Source organism: Pantherophis guttatus, chromosome 16 (genome assembly GCF_059756535.1).
Source record: "Pantherophis guttatus breed Tessera chromosome 16, ASM5975653v1, whole genome shotgun sequence".
NCBI lineage: Eukaryota > Metazoa > Chordata > Lepidosauria > Squamata > Colubridae > Pantherophis > Pantherophis guttatus.
The window spans coordinates 15,424,840-15,447,656 of NC_142078.1; the positions used below are offsets into that span (position 1 = coordinate 15,424,840).

At 41.5% G+C, this 22,817-nt stretch overlaps 1 protein-coding gene across 2 annotated transcripts in view; it reads left to right on the forward strand.

Moving 5' to 3' along the window:
• Positions 1-22,817, forward strand: part of CCDC180 (coiled-coil domain containing 180) — a 41,477-nt gene that overhangs the window by 13,509 nt on the left and 5,151 nt on the right. Inside the window, exons 14-31 of one of the 2 annotated variants that reach the window (XM_087879962.1) lie at positions 1,135-1,250; positions 2,402-2,528; positions 3,273-3,324; positions 4,672-4,943; positions 5,712-5,929; positions 7,098-7,273; positions 8,108-8,288; positions 9,186-9,332; positions 9,463-9,607; positions 10,157-10,273; positions 10,911-11,009; positions 11,534-11,629; positions 11,887-12,080; positions 17,196-17,272; positions 18,859-18,979; positions 20,462-20,545; positions 21,379-21,451; positions 22,429-22,570. In XM_087879962.1, the coding sequence (XP_087736088.1) occupies positions 1,135-1,250; positions 2,402-2,528; positions 3,273-3,324; positions 4,672-4,943; positions 5,712-5,929; positions 7,098-7,273; positions 8,108-8,288; positions 9,186-9,332; positions 9,463-9,607; positions 10,157-10,273; positions 10,911-11,009; positions 11,534-11,629; positions 11,887-12,080; positions 17,196-17,272; positions 18,859-18,979; positions 20,462-20,545; positions 21,379-21,451; positions 22,429-22,570 (2,437 nt within the window). The remainder of the gene's footprint in view (positions 1-1,134; positions 1,251-2,401; positions 2,529-3,272; positions 3,325-4,671; positions 4,944-5,711; positions 5,930-7,097; positions 7,274-8,107; positions 8,289-9,185; positions 9,333-9,462; positions 9,608-10,156; positions 10,274-10,910; positions 11,010-11,533; positions 11,630-11,886; positions 12,081-17,195; positions 17,273-18,858; positions 18,980-20,461; positions 20,546-21,378; positions 21,452-22,428; positions 22,571-22,817) is intronic. The other variant, XM_087879963.1, reaches the window with a different exon arrangement.

Consider the following 22,817-nt stretch of genomic DNA (forward strand, 5'->3'; position numbering starts at 1 on the left):
GGATGGGTGAGGTTGTCCGGGAGGAAACACTGCAAATTATTATTATTATTTTTTTGCAAACACTACAGAATTTGGATCCTGGGTATAGCTCTGGAGAGGACCTCCAGGGACCAAGTTTCCTGCCCTCCATTTAGTTTTCTAAGGTCCTTTCTGTCTAATTTGAAAAATTCTCTAGAAGATTCAGACCGCTGTCTGCCTCACCCTCTCCCGTTTTTGGAGGATGCAAAAAGAACAAAATTATTTTGGCGTGATCTGCTTTTTAACAAATGGGGCTTTGTTTTTTTGGGGAAGAGGAAGGGGATTCCAAGCTGTCAACTTTAGAATTATGGTGGGGTCCTTGGTGCTCTCTGAGCTTGGTTGGTTTTTTTTTTTTTTCCAGACATTTCATGACCCAGCTAGGTAACATCATCAGTGCTACAAGGAGTGAGGTTTGCTCTCTGCTTATATAGAGTGGCTTGCCCTGTCAATATTGGTGGGAGTGTTCGTGATGGTTCCTTGATTAGACTTCTGTTTATAGTTCGATCATTTGTCTGAGTTGGTAGTTCTTTGTTTGGGGGTATTGAGCAAATCCCACTCCCTTCTAGCACTGATGATGTTACCTACTTGGGTCATGAAACATCTGCAAGAAAACAACCAAAGTCAGAGAGCACCAAGAACCACCACCATCTCCTCCTCCTCCTCCTCCTCCTCCTCCTCCTCCTCCTCCTCCTCTTCTTCTTCTTCTCTTTCTCCTCCTTCTCTTTCTTCTCCTTCTCCTCTTCCTCCTCTTCCTCCTCCCTGCAAACCCCACTCCCTTCTAGCACTGATGTTGTTACCTAGTTTGGGTCATGAAACATCTACAACAAAAACAATAAAAGTCACAGAGCACCAAAATCACCACCATCTCCTCCTCTTCCTCCTCCTCCTCCTCCTCCTCCTCCTCTTCTTCTCCTTCTCTTTCTCCTCCTCCTCCTCCTTTCTTTCTCCTCCTCCTCCTCCTCCTCCTCCTCCCAGGCTGATTCTTAACAATGAGCTTCCACCATGCATTCGGCTAAAATCATTCTAATATGCAACTGAGTGGTTTTTTTAAAAAAATCTATACATACAAAAAATCTATACGTACAAAACACCTCTTTGTTTTCCGTGTGCAACTAGCTAAGGGAGATGAATCTGGACATAGCAGTGGACAAACTCAGGATGCAAAGCACCGATGAAAAACTCAAAGCCTACCTCGAGAAGGTTTATGCTGCCTTGGACATCATTCGCAATGGGTACGTGAAGGACTGGCGCCTATGTTGTTTTGAGGGCTTTGCACAGCACAAAACATCGTGGGCTGCCCCCCTGATACCACTAGATGAGATCGCTAGGGCTCGCTGCCTTACAACAGTTTTTATCCGTGGGCCGTCAGACTCCTGAATGCGAAATAAGATCATAACTACCATATTTTTCGGAGTACAAGACGCACCTTGGTTTTTGGGGAGGACAATAAGAAAAAAGCTGATTGGCAGGTGGATCTGCCTCCCAGAATACCCCCAATCAGCTGTTCCCAGAGGTGAATTTTATCAACAGGTTCCTTGGTTGTGAGCCCTGTGCCTTGCTTTTTTTTTTTTTTTGGTTTTTTTTCTGCCTCTGAAACTTCTGAAACTCTGTTTCAGAAAAAACTTTTTTTCTGCCTCTGAAAGCCTCCGAAACAGAGCTTCAGAAAAAAAGGCGCTTTTTTTATGAAGCTCTGTTTGGAGGCTTTTTTTCTGAAGCTTCTTTCAGAGGCTTTTTTTCTAAAGCTCTGTTTCAGAGGCTTTTTTTCTGAAGCTTCTTTCAGAGGCTTTTTTTCTGAAGCTTCTTTCAGAGGCTTTTTTTCTGAAGGACTACCTTTACTCTGATCAATCTTCTTTCTTTGATAGATTAACCTCTTCCGATTTGTTGGTTATTGTGTCATTCTCCAGATTTGTTAGCATAGTTTGGTTAGAACCTTTACTGACTCTTCTTTTGTTGCTTGCCATATTATTTTAGATAAAAAACCTTTCAGAGGCTTTTTTTCTGAAGCTCTGTTTGGAGGCTTTTTTTCTGAAGCTTCTTTCAGAGGCTTCTTTCAGCCTCTGAAATCTCCGTTTGAGAGGCTGGGCGGGGCTACATTCAGAGTATAAGACACACCCAGATTTTCACCCTCTTTGGGGGGAAAAAGGTGTGTCTTATACTCCGAAAAATACGGTACATTGTATGATGGACTGCAGGGCCAGCGCAACGTGTGACATGTTCACACGGGTGCAATAGGACGGGGTGTTTTGTTAATATGATTTATTGGGTTAGGAATTTTCTATCTTCACTGTGAGTTGTATTGTGTTGGGGTTAGGGTTAGGGTGCTGCAGTTTGGAGAAGGGAGGATGGAAAAAGGTTCAAACTACGCCGTTTTTGTTTGGTCAAGGTACACCGCCTTCCATCAAGACCTCTTGTCTAAGGTGATCGCTTACCCACGCCACGTTCGGCACGAGCTTCTTTCCTACAGCGCCACCATCAGTCGGTATTTTTACGTCCTGGGCAGCTACAAAGGGGTAGGCAGAAAAACAGATCGCTTAATACAACCTGCATGAAACTTACCTGGCACTCCAAGCACGCCCGTCAAACGAGACGCGTGGGATTGCTTCATACAGGGGGTGAACCCAGCCACCGGTGGTATCCGGAGACTGAATTCCCAGTCCTTCTGAATCATGGCTTAGAGGACAGAAAGAGCAGAATACAGAATAACAAAAGTTGGGTTAAAACTTTTATTGGCTGTAATACCAGCACCTTGCAAAGCCGATGAGGCTGAAGCTCGCCCTCCCCTCCGTTTCTTATACTCCTGTGAATTAGGAGGGGTGCCTGAGCTTGAGCTGCTTCCAAATTTTATCTTGTTTTGGACCTTAAAAAAGAAAACGCTTCGTCTCTTTTCTCTGGATCTTTAGTCTTCCCGTGGAACTAATTGGCAGGACGAACGCTAACAAATAACATTTTAGCCGCCGTTCCAAACCACAACCGCAAAAATACCAATGAAGCCCGGCTTTTGAACAGACCATTAGAGTCTCTTTAGTTGTAGTGTGGCTTCTTCTTATCCTGGTTAGATTGCTTCTTAATACCGTGGATTCGATCCGTCTTCAGCGTTGCTTTATGGGCTTGTGGGCAGTTTATTTAAAAGCCACGATGGACCTTGGGTTAATTGTTCCTTTGCTGATGTTGGGGAAAACAGCTCTGTGTTGTTGTTTTTTCAAATAGGTAACTCCCTTTCTCCCTCTCCCCTATTTTTCTCCATTTTCTTTTAGAAGACCTTAAAGAAATCGGAAGGCTCAACTGAAGGAAGAGGGGAAGAAGGAGGTAAGGACCATGAAGCAGGGGTGCTATTCAGCAGGTTCTGACAGGTTCTGGAGAAGCAGTAGCGGAAATTTTGAGTAGTTCGGAGAACCGGCAAATACCAACACATCTTTTTCACCTAGCCGGGCTGGCTTGATCCCATCCCTTCGATTTTAATTTGTAATTGGTTTTAACCCGGGTTGTTTTAATTGGATAGCCAAATTATTTAATGTTTTTAAATTGCTTTTAAATTTTATATGTTATGTTTTACCATGGCTGTTCACCGCCCTGAGTCCTGTTGGAGAAGGGCGGTATACAAATTAAATTAAATTAAATTAAATAATTAAATTAAATTAAATTAAATTAAATTAAATTAAATTAAATTAAATTAAATTAAATTAAATTATTAAATTAAATTAAATTAAATTAAATTAAATTAAATTAAATTATTAAATTAAATAATTAAATTAAATTAAATTAAATTAAATTAAATTAAATTCCACCTCTAACTGGCCCCGAAGTGGGGAGGGAATGGGGATTTTGCAGTATCTTTCCCCTGGAGTGGGGTGAGATTGGAAATTTTGCAATATCCTTCTGCTGGAGTGGGGTGGGAATAGATATTTTGTAGTATCCTTCCTCTGGAGTTGGGAGGGAATGAGGATTTTGCAGTATCCTTCTACCAGGAGTGGGGGGGGGAATCTTTCCCCTGCCACACCCACCAAGCCCCGCCCACAAGCCACACCACGCCCACAGAACCGGTAGGAAAAAAAAAAATGAATTCCACCACTCCTATGAAGTCCTTTTTCAAATACAGCTAGTTCCCAATTTCTATCGCTGACCAAGTTTGGTTGTTAAGTGAGCCCCACCTGATTTTTACAACCGTTTTTTTTCCCCCACGGTTGTTAAGCGAATCAGGAGGTTGCTCAGTGAATCCAGCTTCCCCCCCCCATTGACTTCGCTTATTTGGAAGCCCGCAAATCAGCCTCCCTGCTTCCTATTTATGACGGTTGCGGTCACGCGATCCCCTTTTGTGACCTCCTGATGGGCAAAGTCAACAGGGAAGCCAGGTTCGCTTCACAATCGTGTGATTAACCTCACAACTGCAGCGGATCACGGTGACTAGCGACGGTTAATAACACGGTTACTAACAACTGTGGCAAGAAAGGTCGTAAAATGAGTGACCACTCAACAACGGTCCCATTTAGCAACAGAAACTTGGGGCTCAGTTGTAGGCGTTAAGCCGAGGGCTACCTGTAATGGGTTGGCTAGTGCTGAGGGGTGCTGGGAGTTGTAGTTTAGCAACAGCTTCCCCACCCCTAAGGCTTTTTGAAGGTGCCGGACTCGGAATATTTTGTTGCGTGTCTTGACCAGAAATAACGGAGGAGAGCAAAGAGGTAGAAGAAACAGAAGAGGCTGTGGAGATTCTCCTGGAGAAAGAGAGCGAGGATGGGGAGAGGGATGCGGAAGGCACGGATCCTATCGAAATGGAGGAAGCGGACCAGGAGGAAGAGGAGGAAGGGGAAGAAATGGAGACCCCCGCTCGCCAGAGTGACAAGCACGGTGTCGTTGGAGAGGATGTAGAAAAATCAGGGCAAAGGAGCGCCTCGGGGGCCAAGACTCAAGACGCCACCAAGGCAGATCTGGTGAGCTGGGAATTCTCCATGAGAATCAGGCGACATCCACGCTTCCTTCTGCATGGATTACAAGGAACTGTCCCATCCCATTTATTTGTTTCTTTTCTTTCCATCACCTTGGTTTTCTTTACAAATGACTCCATCCAACCCACCTTCTGTTTTCCCTACAACAAACAACCCTGTGAGGTGGGTTGGGCTGAGAGAGAAGGGGGAGGGGCTGGCCAAAAGTTGGCTTTCATGGCTAAGGCGGGACTAGAACTCCCAATCTCCTGGTGATTGGCCCAAAGTCACCCAATTGATTTTCATGGCTAAGGTGGGACTAGAACTTACCGTCTCCTGGTGATTGGCCCAAAGTCACCCAATTGACTTTCATGGCTAAGGTGGGACTAGAACTCACTGTCTCCTGGTGATTGGCCCAAAGTCACCCCATTGACTTTCATGGCTAAGGCGGGACAGGAACTCACTGTCTCCTGGTGATTGGCCCAAAGTCACCCAATTGACTTTCATGGCTAAGGTGGGACTAGAACTCACCGTCTCCTGGTGATTGGCCCAAAGTCACCCAATTGACTTTCATGACTAAGGCGGAACTAGAACTCCCTGTCTCCAGGTTTCTGGGCTTTCATCAGGCTTTCTAAGGGGGTTAAAACATGAATAGTAACCCTTAAAGAAAAGGAAGAGAACTAACTAGAACTGAAGTCATTGGCCGTTCTCATCTTTTGAACCCCGTTTCAAAAATAGCCGCTCAGTCTCGCCCCTTCCATTTTATCCTTCTGCCAGACCAAGGATTCGGGCAAGGAGTCCAAGCGAAAGGATGTGATTGTGGAATTCTTCACCACGTCCAACGGAAACACCTACAAAGTGGTGGAGTACCTGAAGAAGTCCAAGCTCCGGAAAGCAGAGAAATATTACCAGGGAAAACTGAAAAGCAGTTCTATGCCTTCCTACCTGGAGCAGGTGTACCTGTCAGAGGCTTTCTTTAGAGATATCAGAAGACAGTAAGTGCAAACCTCTCTCTCTTTCTTTCTCTTTCTTTCTGTTTCTCTTTTCTTTCTTTGTCTCTCTATGTCTCTGTTTCTGCTTCTCCCTCTCTCCTCCTTTCTCTTTTTGCCTCTCCCTCCTTCTCCTCTTTCTCTTTCTATCTCTCTGTGTCTTTCTTTCTTTCTTCCCCTCCTCTCTCTTTCTTTCTGTGTCTCTCTTTTCTTTCTTTGTCTCTCTATGTTTCTGTTTCTGTCTCTCCCTCTCCCTCCCCCTCTCTTCTCCTTTCTCTTTTTGCCTCTGTCTCTCCTTCTCGTCTTTCTTTTTCTTTCTTTCTTTCCTTCCTTCCTTCCTTCCTTCCTTCCTTCCTTCCTTCCTTCCTTCCTCCTTTCTTTCTCTCTTTCTTTCTTTCTTTCTTTCTTTCTTTCTTTCTTTCTTTCTCTCTCTCTCTCTCTCTCTCTCTCTTTCTGTTTCTTTTCTTTCGTTGTCTCTCTGTCTCTGTTTCTGCTTCTCCCTCTCTCTCTCTCTCTCTCCTCCTTTCTCTTTTTGCCTCTGTCTCTTCTTCTCCTCTTTCTCTCTCTCCGTCTCTTCCTTCCTTTCTTCCTTCCTTCTTTCCTTTCTCTCTCTCTCTCTCTCTCTCTCTCTCTTTCTCTCTCTCTCTGCTTCCTTCCTTCCCTCCCTCCCTTTCTCTTAAAGAATAGGACATTTTTCTCCAGTTAAGAAAAAGGATTTGGGGAGCGTTCTAAACCCACCAGCCGAAATGGCATCAAACTCCTAAAAATCCACCTTTTAAACAGCTCCGATAAATCCTTTCAGGAATTTATTCTGGGTCTGATCGCTTTGGGGCATCACGCGCAAAACATAGCAGAACTATCACCACAAATTGTGGGTTTAGAAAGAGATCAGGATGATTTTTTTTTTAAAAAAAAGATATTTTTAACCTGGCTTGTTTATTTCTTGAAAAGATTTCTACAGCCGCCTATCTTTCAACCGACTCTGGGCAGCTCCCGATTTACGATCCAAACCTTAGCTAGCCAGTTTAGCATTCCGTCATGGCCGCAAGCAGCCCTTCAGCCCCCAGGATCTTCCGAATCCTTCCTTTTTTCCGTGGTCTTTGAGATGGGACCCAGCGACCCGTTTTATCCTCAAGCCGCCTCTTTCTTGCCCTCCTCTCTGCTCCCCTGACAGTATCCGACTCCAGTTCTTCGAGCATCTGGAGAAGTGGTTTGATGACACCTTATCCAGCATCGGCGTTGTCGTGGTGGCCAAGAAGGAAGAGCTCAACTCCGAGCTGCAGCTGCGCCTCCATCTTCACGAACCCCGGAGGGAACGCATCGAGAAGGACATTTACAACGTCAGGAGGGGTACGTACGTTTGGTTATGTTCTCGTGTTTGTTTGTTTTTTTATCCTATAGCCAGATCCACTCTCAGTCCTTGCCATGCAAGTCCTTGAATTGAAGAGGGGCGGGGGCATATTTTGAGCCAGACGACGCATTTATAGACAGTCCTCGACTAGACGGCCACAACTGAGCCCCAAATTTCTCCTGCTAAAACGAGACGGTTGTGGTCTCTCCCGTTTTGCGATTTTTCTTTGCCACAGTTGTTAAGCGAAGCGCTAAAAGTTGTTAAGTGAGTCATACGGCTGTTATGGGAATCCGGCTTGTCAGAAGGCCGCAAAAGGGGATCATCATCAGAGCCGGGAAAGGGGGAGGAGGAGGAAGAGGAGGAGGAGGGGAAGAGAAGGAGGAGGGGGAGAAGAGGAGGTCTGTGGGTTGGTGATCTCTGAGCTTGGTTGTTTTCTTGCAGACGTTACATGACCCAATGAGGTAACGTCATCAGTGCTAGAAGGGAGTGGGGTTTGTGGAGAGGAGGAGGACGAGGAAGAGGAGGAGGAGGAGGAGGGGGAAGAGGAGGAGGAGAACTGTGGGGTCCTTGGTGCTCTCTGAGCTTACTTGTTTTCTTGCAGACGTTTCATTACCCAACTAGGTAACATAATCAGTCTAGTATTATCTCCTTTCCCAAACATTTGTAAGCCTGTTTTGTGAGCAGAACATTGTTGGGATTCAGATCTTGTTTGATCCCGTTGGTGGTCTTCTCACCCTCCGTCGGCGTGGGTTTTTGGAACTTCTCCAGCACTCCTTTCTATCCTTCCCTCCCTTTATAAAAACGCCGGAATTTTCTTCCCTCCTTTCTCTCAGCGGAGCTACGGATTCACAGCGACCGCTTGAAGCGTCACTGCGCCGGTTTGATCGAGGCGCTGAATAAGGAGAGGAGCGCCTTCATCAAGATCCGAGAAGACCACAACGCGGTCAGCAAATCCTTCCGAACCCGAATCCAAGACATGGAGAAAGTCTTCCAGATGGAAAGCCGGGCAGAAAGGTCATTTTGACTTTGGGGGGGAAAAAAGGGACGCCAGCCACAATCTCACAATAGCTATTGGGGGTTCAGGGCTTTGGAGATGGCCCTGCAGAAGGTGCCATCAGAATGTAGAAGGGGAACATGGTTTAAGCCCAGGGGAAATTCACGTTACCGATAGAAGAGAATGTTTGTAACTCAGGATCTTTTGTGCTTTCTGAGCTTGGTGGTTTTTTCCTGCTTGGGGATAAAAAAAAACAGCTTCTAAAGCACAACTGATCTTTGGAGAGAGAAGCAATGAGAAAAGCAGGCAAACCACAGAGATCGCTTCACAAGAGCCTTGGTAGTACAGGGGTTTAAGGCACCCTGTTATTAAGCTGGTTATTAAGACCAGCTGCCTGCAATTACTGCAGGGTTCGAATCTCGCCAAGGCTCAAGGTTGACTCAGCCTTCCATCCTTTCTAAGGTAGGTAAATTGAGGACCCAGATTGTGGGGGCAATAAGCTGACTTTGTATAAATATACAAAAGGATGAAGGCTATTGCTGAGCACATTGTAAGCCGCCCTGAGTCTTCGGAGAAGGGCGGCATATAAATCAAATTTAAAAAAAACAAAAAAAACTCACTAGCGCCTCCTTAGGGCTGAAAAAAAGCTTCACAGCTGAAAGGATATTGTTTGGGTAAATGGACCCTCAAGTTTCCAGTTCTGCATTCTGATGGTTGACCTTGGGCTGGCTGGTGCTTTCTCACCTGGCTTGCTTCCCATCCCTCCCTCAATTCCTCCCGAAACATTTCCAATCCTCTCTTCCCTCCCTCCCTCCCTTTCCTGGCTGTTAGCTGGCAGCGCTCGGCTAGCAGAATGGCAGCTCCCCTTCAAAAACTACTTCCGAGTGACGGCTTTCTGTCCCCTTTCTCTTCCATAGGGTGATGGCCCTCAGCCGTAACCTCCATATGGAGCTGCTGAACCATGTGGAAGTGCTCCAGGTCTCCATGAGGAGTTACAGACAGTATCTGGAGGAGGCTTTGGGGAAACTCCGGGATTCTAACACGGACTTCCTGAAAGCCTGCAGGTACCCAGAAAAAACAGAGTAACAGGGACGGAAGAGACCTTCGGAGGTCTTCTAGTCCAACCCCCTGCTCAGCAGGTTCTCTCTTTAATGACCTTCCAGCCAATACTGGCCCATCCTTGTTTGTTTTTAGACTCTTTGCAGATGGCGGGAACTTTTCCCCCGAGGAGCTAGAAATCTTCATGAAGCAGCTGCAGAAGGAGAACTCGCGCATAGAATTTGTCGAAGGCTTGATCATGATTGATATGGAGAAAGCAGAGACTGGCTATCTGGAGCAGGTCAGCCACTGGGAGACTATCCCAAACAACCAGAGTTGGGTTCAGGAAAGAGGGTGAGAAAAGAGTGGATATGTCAGGTTTCGAGGTCGTCTCAAATAAATTGCATTTCAAACAAAGTCTTTGATGAAAAACCCCCATTTATTAAGCACGACATTCTAACTCCGACTCCATCGTAGCCAACACTGACTTCCTGACCCAAAACCCTCCCTTTCCTTTCCCCACTCCTCTGCACTCATTGGCCATCTTCCAAGTCACTCTACCCCTAATCTACTGCTCCAGTTCAAAGGAATTTCCCCCCTCCCATCCCATCTCCTAGGGGATATTATCTCCAGGGAAAATAAGTAGGTGAAAAGTCAAACGTCCCTTTCCAGATGCCTCCGCTTCTCCTTCTTATGTCAGCACTAGAGTAAATGCAGCTTGAAGTGCTGACAGGATACTTGTATACAGCTGGTCCTCAGCTTATGACCACGATCGAGCCCAACATTTCTGCAGTTAAGCAAAGACAGTTGTTAATCGTCCTTCTAATCGTCCCTCCCGTTACCCAACCAGGCTACAGAAATTATCAGCAAGTTCGAGAACAGGTTTCGTTACCTGGCTATGGATCGAGTCTTCTTGGAGAAAATCCAACGATTTCTGACCAATATTCAAGTGAAAATCAAGACAGAGGTACCAAGAGAAAAAAAGTCCATCACCCACCCACTCTGCCTCCCTTCCTTTTCTCATTTCTCCTCTCTCCCTTTTCTCTATCTCTCCTTCCTTCCTTCCTTCCTTCCTTCCTTTTCCTTCCTTTTCTTTATCTTTATCTTTGTCTTTTATTAGATTTATATATCGCCCTTCTCCTTTCGGACTCAGGGTGGTGAGCAGCCAAAATAAAAACATTTGTACACAAAAGTTAAAATAATTTTAAAAATAATTAAATGAAATTTGGCCCATAATTTAAATTATTATTTATAATTTCTCATTTCTCCTCTCTCCCTTTTCTTTATCTCTCCTTCCTTCCTTCCTTCTCTCATTTCTCCCCTCTCCCTTTTCTCTATCTCTCCTGCCTGCCTGCCTTCCTTCCTTTTCTCATTTCTCCTCTCTACTTTCAGTTTCACTTTCCTCCCTCTTCCCCTTCCCTCCCTTTTCTCTATCTCTGTCCTCCCCTTCCCTCCCTTCCCTTCCTTTTCTCATCTCCCTTCCATCTCACAATTGGTTCTGGTTGCTTGTGCCCGACCGAAGGCCAGCTAGAGAAAAGCTTTTCCCTTCTTCCGTGAGGGTCATCTAACTGAGGGGGTGGGGAGGGGGTCTTTTCACTTTCCAGGTGGCCAAATCCAACTGGCAGACCCAAACATTGAATAACTACTTGGAGAAGCTCGTCCAGAGGATCGATGCCTGTGCCCACCCTAATGTGGACAAGGAAGTAGGTTTTAAAGGGGGGGGGAGGGGAGCTTGACTCAAAAAGACCAGCACAGGTAGCCCTCGACTTACGACCACAAGCGAGCCCGAAATTTCCGTTGCTAAGTGAAAACCCATTTGTTAAGTGAGCTTTGCGCCGTTTCGCAACCTTCCTTGCTACAATTTGTCCAGTGAATCCCTGCGGTTTTCAAATGAGTCACACCGTCGTTAAGCGAATCTGGCTTCCCCATTGACTTTGCTCGTCAGAAAGTCACAAAAAGGGGATAACACAACCGTCGTAAATACGAGCCAGTTGCCAAGCGGCTGACTTTAGATCTCGCGACTGTGGGGATGCCACGACATGTGTCGTAAGGGTGAAAACTGGTCGTGAGTCGCATTTTTTTTTCCAGTGCCATTGTCACTTTGGACGGTCACTCAGTGAACTGTTGTAAACCGAGGACTACCTGCATTTTAAATCTCCTATGCTTTGCGGTTTCGAGGGTGCTTTATTTTTATTTCATTTTTTTTTTCTTCGATTCCTTCCCTCAGAGCATGACTCCGGAAAGGCTTTATGAGTTTACCAAGTTCGTCATGGAAGAACTGAAGAAGAGGTGTAAATATCTGAACTGTCAGCTCCGGATCCAGGTAACAACCCCCGGGACGCTGCCACCGTCATAAATACGAGCCCGTTGCCGAGCAACTGAATTTTCTCCACGTGACCGTAGGGACGCTGCACGGGACTCACTTAACAACTGTGGCAAGAAAGGTTGTAAAACGGGGCAGAAACTCACTGAACCAATGTCTCGCTTAACGACAGAAATCGTTGGGCTCAGTTGTGGTCGTAAGCCGAGGACTACCTCTATGTGTTCCGACTCTGTTGCTCCTACATTCTCATCTCTTAGGAAACAGAGATTACTTCCCTGCCCGCCATCTTCGTTCAAGACTCCCTCATAAGCTCTGCCCCATCGGAGATGTCCCTCCCGGAGGGCAAGGTCACCGTGATGGGTATGGAGTACACGCCTGTCTTGAACCCGAGCAGGATGGGGAAACCGGCCTTCGATGATGCGTCCTTCTACCTGATCCGAAACCTCACCGGGTGAGCATCCAAGAAACACCTCAGGGTGAAAACCACAGGGACTAGAAGTTCATCACAGGTTCTTTGAAGTACACTATTTCTCAACTTACCAGCCAAGTTACAACGTCACTGAGGAAAGGGACTTGCTGTAGGACCGTTTTTCATACTTACGACCATTGCAGCATCCCCAGGGTCATGCAATCCAAATTGGGACGCTTGGCAACTGACTCACATTTAGAATAGAATAGAATAGAATGGAATGGAATGGAATGGAATGGAATGGAATGGAATGGAATGGAATACAATACAATACAATACAATACAATACAATACAATACAATACAATACAATACAATACAATACAATACAATACAGAAGAATGGAGTAGAATAGAGAGAATAGAATAAGAATAGAATACAATACAATACAATACAATACAATACAGAAGAATGGAGTAGAGTAGAGAGAATAGAATAGAATAAGAATAGAATAGAATAGAATACAATACAGTACAATACAATACAATATAATACAATACAATACAGAAGAATGAAGTAGAATAGAGAATAGAATAGAATAAGAATACAATACAATACAGAAGAATGGAGTAGAGTAGAGAGAATAGAATAGAATAAGAAGAATAGAATAGAATGAATAGAATAGAACAGAACAGAACAGAACAGAACAACAGAACAGAATACAATACAATACAATACAATACAGAAGAATGGAGTAGAGTAGAGAGAATAGAATAGAATAAGAAGAATAGAATACAATACAAAACAGAAGAATGGAGTAGAGTAGAGAGAATAGAATAAGAATAGAATACAATACAATACAATACAGAAGAATGGAGTAGAGAGAATAGAATAAGAATAGAATAGAATATAATACAATACAATACAATACAATACAATACAGAAGAATGGAGTAGATAGAGAGAATAGAATAGAATACGAATAGAATACAATACAATACAAAACAATACAATACAATACAATACAGAAGAATGGAGTAGAGTAGAGAGAATAGAATAGAATAAGAATAGAATAGAATACAATACAATACAATACAGAAGAAGAGTAGAGTAGAGAGAATAGAATAGAATAAGAATACAATACAATACAATACAATACAAAAGAATGGAGTAGAGTAGAGAGAATAGAATAGAATAGAATAATAATAGAATACAATACAATACAATACAATACAATACAGAAGAATGAAGTAGAGTAGAGAGAATAAGAATACAATACAATACAATACAATACAATACAATACAGAAGAATGGAGTAGAATAGAGAGAATAGAATAGAATAAGAATACAATACAATACAATACAATACAGAAGAATGGAGTAGAGTAGAGAGAATAGAATAAGAATAGAATACAATACAATACAATACAGAAGAATGGAGTAGAGTAGAGAGAAGAGAATAGAATAAGAATAGAATAGAATGAATAGAATAGAACAGAACAGAACAGAATACAATACAATACAATACAATACAATACAATACAATACAATACAATACAATACAATACAATACAGAAGAATGGAGTAGAATAGAGAGAATAGAACAGAATACGAATAGAATAGAATACAATACAAAACAATACAATACAATACAATACAATACAATACAGAAGAATGGAGTAGAGTAGAGAGAATAAGAATACAATACAATACAATACAATACAATACAATACAGAAGAATGGAGTAGAATAGAGAGAATAGAATAGAATAAGAATACAATACAATACAATACAATACAATACAGAAGAATGGAGTAGAGTAGAGAGAATAGAATAAGAATACAATACAATACAATACAATACAGAAGAATGGAGTAGAGTAGAGAGAAGAGAATAGAATAAGAAAAGAATAGAATGAATAGAATAGAATAGAACAGAACAACAGAACAGAACAGAATACAATACAATACAGAAGAATGGAGTAGAGTAGAGAGAATAGAATAGAATAAGAATAGAATAGAATACAATACAATACTATACAATACAATATAATACAATAAAATACAGAAGAATGGAGTAGAATAGAGAGAATAGAATAGAATAAGAATAGAATACAATACAATACAATACAATACAATACAATACAATACAATACAGAAGAATGGAGTAGAGTAGAGAGAATAGAATAAGAATAGAATATAATATAATACAATACAATACAATACAATACAGAAGAATGGAGTAGAATAGAGAGAATAGAATAGAATACGAATACAATACAATACAAAACAATACAATACAATACAATACAATACAGAAGAATGGAGTAGAGTAGAGAGAATAGAATAGAATAAGAATACAATACAATACAATACAATACAATACAGAAGAAGAGTAGAGTAGAGAGAATAGAATAGAATAAGAATACAATACAATACAATACAATACAAAAGAATGGAGTAGAGTAGAGAGAATAGAATACAATACAATACAATACAATACAATACAATACAATACAGAAGAATGGAGTAGAGTAGAGAGAAGAGAATAGAATAAGAATAGAATAGAATGAATAGAATAGAATAGAATAGAATAGAACAGAACAACAGAACAGAACACAATACAATACAGTACAATACAGAAGAATGGAGTAGAGTAGAGAGAATAAGAATACAATACAATACAATACAATACAGAAGAATGGAGTAGAATAGAGAGAATAGAATAGAATAAGAATACAATACAATAGAATACAATACAATACAATACAAATACAGAAGAATGGAGTAGAGTAGAGAGAATAGAATAAGAATAGAATACAATACAATACAATACAATACAGAAGAATGGAGTAGAGTAGAGAGAATAGAATAGAATAAGAATAGAATAGAATGAATAGAATAGAATAGAATAGAATAGAACAGAACAATAGAACAGAACAGAATACAATACAATACAATACAATACAGAAGAATGGAGTAGAGTAGAGAGAATAGAATAGAATAAGAATAGAATAGAATACAATACAATATAATACAATACAATACAGAAGAATGGAGTAGAATAGAGAGAATAGAATAGAATAAGAATAGAATACAATACAATACAATACAATACAAAACAATACAGAAGAATGGAGTAGAGTAGAGAGAATAGAATAGAATAAGAATACAATACAATACAAAACAATACAGAAGAATGGAGTAGAGTAGAGAGAATAGAATAAGAATACAATACAATACAATACAATACAATACAGAAGAATGGAGTAGAGTAGAGAGAATAGAATAAGAATACAATACAATACAATACAATACAATACAATACAATACAGAAGAATGGAGTAGAGTAGAGAGAATAGAATAAGAATAGAATACAATACAATACAATAAAATACAATACAACACAGAAGAATGGAGTAGAGTAGAGAGAATAGAATAAGAATAGAATACAATACAATACAATACAATACAATACAATACAATACAGAAGAATGGAGTAGAGTAAATAGAATAAGAATAGAATGAATAGAATAGAACAGAACAGAACAACAGAACAGAACAGAACAGAATACAATACAATACAATACAATACAATACAATACAATACAGAAGAATGGAGTAGAGTGGAGAGAATAGAATAGAATAGAATACAATACAATGCAATACAATACAATACAATACAGAAGAATGGAGTAGAGTAGAAAGAATAGAATAAGAATAGAATAGAATACAATACAATACAATACAATCCAGAAGAATGGAGTAGAGTAGAGAGAATAGAATAGAATAAGAATACAATACAATACAATACAATACAATACAATACAATACAATACAGAAGAATGGAGTAGAGAGAATAGAATAAGAATACAATACAATACAATACAATACAATACAATAGAGAAGAATGGAGTAGAGTAGAGAGAATAGAGTAAGAATAGAATAGAATAGAATGAAGAATAGAATAGAATAGAATAGAATAGAATAGAATAGAATAGAACAGAATAGAACAACAGAACAGAACAGAATAGAATACAATACAATACAATACAGAAGAATGGAGTAGAGTAGAGAGAATAGAATAGAATAAGAATACAATACAATACAGAAGAATGGAGTAGAGTAAATAGAATAAGAATAGAATAGAATAGAATAGAATAGAATAGAACAGAACAGAACAGAACACAATAGAATACAATACAATACAATACAATACAATACAATACAATACAATACAGAAGAATGGAGTAGAGTAGAGAGAATAGAGTAGAATAAGAATAGAATAGAATAGAATAGAATAGAATTAATAGAGTAGAATAGAATAGAATAGAATAGAACAACAGAACACAATACAATACAATACAATACAATACAGAAGAATGGAGTAGAGTAGAGAGAATAGAGTAGAATAAGAATAAGAATAGAATAGAATAGAATAGAATTAATAGAGTAGAATAGAATAGAATAGAATAGAATAGAATAGAATAGAATAGAACAACAGAACAGAATACAATACAATACAATACAATACAATACAATACAATACAATACAATACAATACAATACAATACAATACAATACAATACAATACAGAAGAATGGAGTAGAGTAGAGAGAATAGTATAAAAAGCACCCTGCAAGTGACAAAAGCACAGTGGGGTTAGTCAATGCCACTAGTCAATGTCACTCTGACAATTGCGACCTTCCGAGAAGCCAAGTCAATGGGGAAGCCAGATTCACTTAACAGCCCTGTCGCTAACTTCACAACGGCAGTGATTCGCGTAAGAACTGTGGCAAGCAAGGTTGTAACTTGGGTCGAAAGTCACTTGACAACTCATCTCGTGTAGCAACAGAAAGTTTGGCCTCAACGGTGGCCATAGGTCGAGGACTACCTGCCTATCCAAGTCAGTGGCTCCAAACCACAAGACGGAGCCAACACAACAACACAATCTCTGGCTTCTAAAAGCTTATCTAGTTAATGGCAGCTTACTTGACTCTTAAGAGAAGTCCCAAAGCCCATTGTCTTCAGGCTCAGAGCCATTAAAATTGAAAGTTACCCTAACCTAAGAGGGACACCCTGCCCCTCCACCTCATTCAGCACTTCCTGGGGCTGATTTTAGGAGCGATGTCATTTTTCTCTCTTCCCTTTCCATTCCAGGCACGTGCGTGGAAAAAAGATGTTAGAAGCTCAGCATGAAAAAGACACCGCAGGACTTCCTGGAACAGACCGAGGAGGTGAGGAACAGCGCTTTGATGCAGGTTTAAGGACGTGGTGGCTTATCCGTTAAGGAGCTTGGTTTGTTGACCAGAAGGTTGACAGTTCGAGACCCCAACGCCGTGTGATGGTATGAGCTCCCATTCCTACTCTATAAAGCCTTAGTAAGACCACACCTAGAATACTGCATCCGGTTTTGGTACGGAACATGTAGTACCACGAAGGCGAGCTAAACCAGAAAAATCAAAAGCTCTGGAAACAGCTAAATGATTTTAACACCCAAGGCAAAACATTTTGCATGTTGCGTGTGTGTGTGTATGTGTGTGTGTGTGTGTGTGTGTGTGTGTTTTTCCAGCAATAACACACAAAGATTAAAGAGGAAGTTTTGGAGTCCAAGAAGTGGCCACTCATTTCATAAAATCATAAGGATAGAAGGGACCTTCGAGGTCTTCTGCTCTAACCCTTTGCCCGAGACAGGAGTGCATCATGCCATCTCAGACAAGTGGTTTTCCAATCTCTTTCCAAAGCCAACACAATCCTGAGTTGCGTTAACAGAGCGATACAATCAAGATCAAGGGAGGAACTAATGCCACGCTACAAAGCCCTAGCAAGACCACACCTAGAAAACAGTATAAAAAAGAGGTTGAGACTCTAGAAAGAGTGCAGAGAAGAGCAACTAAGATGATTAGGGGACTGGAGGCTAAAACATATGAAGAATGGTTATAGGAACTGGGTATGTCTAGTTTAATGAAAAGAAGAACGAGGGGAGACATGATAGCAGGGTTCCAATATCTCAGGGGCTGCCCCAAAGAAGAGGGAGTCAAGCTATTCTCCAAAGCACCTGAAGGCCAGACAAGGAATAAGGCACGGAAACTGATCAAGGAGAGATTAAACCTAGAAATAAGGAGAAACTTTCTGACAATGAGAACAATCAACCCATGGAACAAAAGTTGCCTTCGGAAGTTGTGGGAGCTTCAACACTGGAGGCTTTCAAGAAGAGACTGGACTGCCATTTGTCAGAAATGGCATAGGGTCTCCTGCTTGGGCGGGGGGTTGGACTAGATGACCTACAAGATCCCTTCCAACTGTTTATAATCCTGCCTCGGCTCCTAGCGGTTCGAAAGCAGGCAAATGCAAGTAGATAAATAGGTACCACTTTGATGGGAAGGGCACGGCATTCCCTGCACCTCGGCATATACTCATGACCATGGAAGCGTCTTTGGACAACACTGGCTCCCTTGGCCAAAAAGACGGAGAGGAGCACCTCCCCTGGAGTAGGACACTGCTGGCCACGGGGAAAGGGAACCTCTGACTTGACAGATGTGGTGAAAATCCAGTTTCCAGCCGCCACGCCGGCGTGGCCGCCAAGAGGAAAGGTTGAATGTTAAATAGAGAAGTCCAACAAGGACCTTCCGGGGTTGGAAAGGACGGGGGGCAAGGCGAAAGTTGCCTTAGATCCCCACCCAACGTGTATAGCATGACGTTTTGGAGAAAGCGACCTCTCTGTTGGGTCATCTGGAAATCCACAGCCACCGCTTCTCAGATCGGTGCCTCCCTTTGCCCATCTCTTGCTTAGTTCCATCTTTTCCTCTCTTTATTATTTCAGAATTTCCCAACCAAGCTTTCCCGCCCTTGTTTACTCCGGGCGGTCATCGTGAAAGCCTTTCGTTGGGAGCGACCTATCTACTGGCCAAGAAATCTAGTTCCATTACCAAAGTCTCCGGAAGGTAAGGATGTAATAAATTTAGGTGTGTTTAATTTAGCGAAGAGAAGGATTGTGGGGTGGGGGTGGGGGGACAGTATTTGACAGAGAAAAGAGGGTGGGCTTATTCTCTAGGGCACCAGAGGGCAAGACGAGAAGCAATGGATGGAAGCCTGTCAATGAGATCCAGCCTAGAATTAAGGAGAAATCTCCTGACGGTGAGAACAATTAATCAGTGGGACGGCTTGTCTTCAGAAGCTGTGGGTTGCTCCATCACTGGAGGCTTTCGAAAAAAGAGCTATTTGAACAGCCATTTGACTGGGATACTATAAGGTCTGCCTTGAGCAGGAAGTTGGACTAGAAAACCTCTGAAGTCCCTTCCAGCCCTCTGACCCTGTTGCCTGTCCATCAGTCCATCCATCCATCTGTATCTATCCATTATCTATCTTATCTATCTATCAATCTATGCCTGCCTGCCTGCCTGTCTATCTTGATTCTGTCTGTCTGTCTGTCTGTCTGTCTATCATATCTGTCTGTCTGTCTGTCTATCATATCTGTCTGTCTGTCTGTCTATCCATCTCTATCTGTCCATCTACATCTATCTATCTCTAATCTCTCTATTTATCTCTTTATTGCTATCCTATATCTCTATCATCTATCCATCTCTGTCCATATATATTTATCTATCTATATATCTCTATTTATCTCTTTATCCTATCTATCTCTATCGTCCGTCCGTCCATCCATCCATCCATCCATCCATCCATTCATCCATCCATCTATCTATATCTATCCATCCATCTCTGCCTGTCCATCTATATCTATCTCTCTCTGTCTCTCTCTATTTATCTCTTTATCGCTATCCTATCTATCTCTATCATCTGTCTATCTATCATCTATCTATCTATCATCCATGTCTGTCCATATATATATATATATATATATATATCTTTATCGCTATCCTATCTATCATTTGTCTATCTATATCTATCTATCTATCCATTCATCCATCCATCCATCCATCCATCCATCCATCCATCCATCCATCTATCTATCTATCTATCTATCTATCTATCTATCTATTTCCAAGAAAAGATTGGACATTTGTCCGAGATGATATAAAAGTCTCTACCTGGAGACAGGGCATCGAATTAGAAAACCTCCAAGGTCCCTCCCAGCCATAGGATTCCATGTTCTGTGTGAAAAGCATCTCCCATTCTTACCTCTCCCTCCAACTTTGTTTCCATTTTTTTCCCCTCTGAAAATTGAGCAGGTTTCCCACGATCCATTTTGGCTGAAATGTGTCATTTAAAGCAGATACGATTCCCTTTGGACTTGTTGCCTTCTTTTTGTTCTCCCGGAAGCTGGCCGAAGCGTTATTTTAATTTCCAAAAGTTCGTCGATCCCAGTGGCATTGATAAAAATTAAATCCGCTCCTGGATTAAAGCGTTGCGGTGCTGGCAGGTTGGGAGACAGCCGTTGTTAAATTGTCTTCTTTGCAATGCAGCGGGAACTCCATCCAAAAATACACCCGACTTACTAAAGCCGACAGGAAGATGCTGATTTTCGGAGGCCAGCCAAAAGAGACCGAGTGAGTCCAGATTATTTACTTTCCAGATTCCACAGACCTGGAGTTTATCTGAGTTAATTGACTTTTTAAATGTTCCACCTTATTGGCTGGATTGACGTATCCTAATGCAGTTTCTATAAGTGGTGATAGGTATTCCTCGACTTAACGACCACAGTTGGGCCCAAAATTTCCATTGCTGACGCGAGACAGTGGTTCAGCGAGTTTTGCCCCGTTTTACGACCTTTCTTGCCAGGCGTTAAAGCGAATCGCTGCAGTCGTTAAGCTAGCCCCACAGCCTTTGATGAATCTGGCTTCTCCGTTGATTTTGCTTTGTCAGAAGGCCGCAAAAGGGGATCACATGTCGCACGGTCATAAGTATGAATTAGTTGCCAAGTCTCCGAATTTCGTTCACATGATCGTGGCGATGCTGCAATGGTCATAAGTGTGAAAAACGGCCATAAGTCACTTTTTTTCACCGCCATTGTAAGTTTGAAAGGTCACTAAGCGAGCAGTTGTAAATCAAGGACTGCCTGTAATTAGGATAGTGTTAGGCAATACTGTCCCCAGCATGTGATCTGCAGGTTCCAAACACAGCAGATACCAAGCGACGTGAAAAATCAAAATATCCCTTCTAATCCCATAAAGCTACTTCACCATGAATGATATTTTTTTTAAAGAGAGGAGAGAATAATTTAGCATTTGACAAGCCTGTCATTTTTTTCTAAAAAAATAAATAAAATTAAAATCTACTCTTTTTAAGTTTTCTTATTTTGGCACTTTTAAAAAAAAAAAAAACCCAGAAAAGCGATAATAAGATCGTGAAGTAATATCTCCTTTTAAATTGGTTGTTCTAGTTCGGATTACTTTACCGGAATCATCTTCAATATCCTGTGGGACAATTTTGATAACATCATGAACGTTGCTGAGGTATTTATTTTTATTTATTTATTTTTATCAAGCATATATAAGATTACAGATAAAAGTATAAACATGATTCTGAAGACATGAAATGGAGGAGCTTAATTTTTTTTAAAAAAATCTATTATTTTCAGCCCCTTCAGTTTTCTTGGCAAGCTTTTTTTTTTGGAAGTGGTTGGCCATTGACTCGTTTCTTGGGCTGAGAGAGAGGGGCTGGCCCATGGTCATCCTGGTTGGCTTCGTGTCGAAGGCAGAACCTGAACTCGCAACCGCCTCCGTTTTTAGTCTAGCACCTTAACGATTATACCAAACTGGCTTACAATTATTACTACATAAACCCCCAGTAATGCAAGCACAAGATGAAAAACTATAAAGCAATAGATTAATTAATACACAGCCCAAAGACGCTAAAAATCCAGTTTGTGACGCTGGACAATATGCAGAATTATAAAAAAATATTCAGGGGGGAAAAATAGGAAACACAAAGAGAGTTGTGCATTGTGATGCTGCGGAAAGAAGTTATGGCCTCATCTAAGCCATAAGATATGTGAGAACTGGTTGGGTCTAGTGGTAAAGACTAGAGTCTGGAAACCAGGAGATGGTGAGTTCTAGTCCTGCCCGATGCATAAAAACCAGCTGGGTGACTTTGGGCCAATCACCAGGAAGCAATGAGTTCTAGTCCCGCCTTATGCATGAAACTGGGTGGGTGACTTCAGGCCACTCCTCTCTCTCAGCCCAGTCTACCTCACAGGGCTGTTGTTGTGTGGAAAATAGGAAAAGCAAGGAGTTATGGGGTGTGTTTGCTGCCTTGAGTTATTTCTAAAAATAATAATGGCGGGATACAAATACATTTTTTAAAAAAACACAGAAGGCGATTCCTTTTGCATTTCTTTTGTTCTTCCTGAGCAACCGAAAAACAAGCCTCCTTCTAACCCGGTGCTCTCCCTGGGTTTCTTCCCTGCTTCCCACTTCTTCTTTTTCTGAAGGAATTCTACAAAAAGGACAAGCATCAGATTACGAAACCGGACTGTCTCCAAGAAACCTACGACCTGTGCATTGATGCTTTGGGTCAGAAGATGCTGACCTATCTTTTCCAATCCGACGAGTACCACATTGCTTGCATCTCTGGTAACGCTGCATCTTCGATAAAGGGGAATTTGGCCGCCCAGAGTCACCTGATTGTGAGATGGATGGCATATAAATTTGGTGGAGATAGATGGATGGCTGGATGGATAGATAATGGATAGATAGATAGATAGATAGATAGATAGATAGATAGATAGATAGATGATAGATAGATAGATAGATAGATAGATAGATAGATAGATAGATAGATAATAGATAGATAATGTAGAGATAGATAATGTAGAGATGG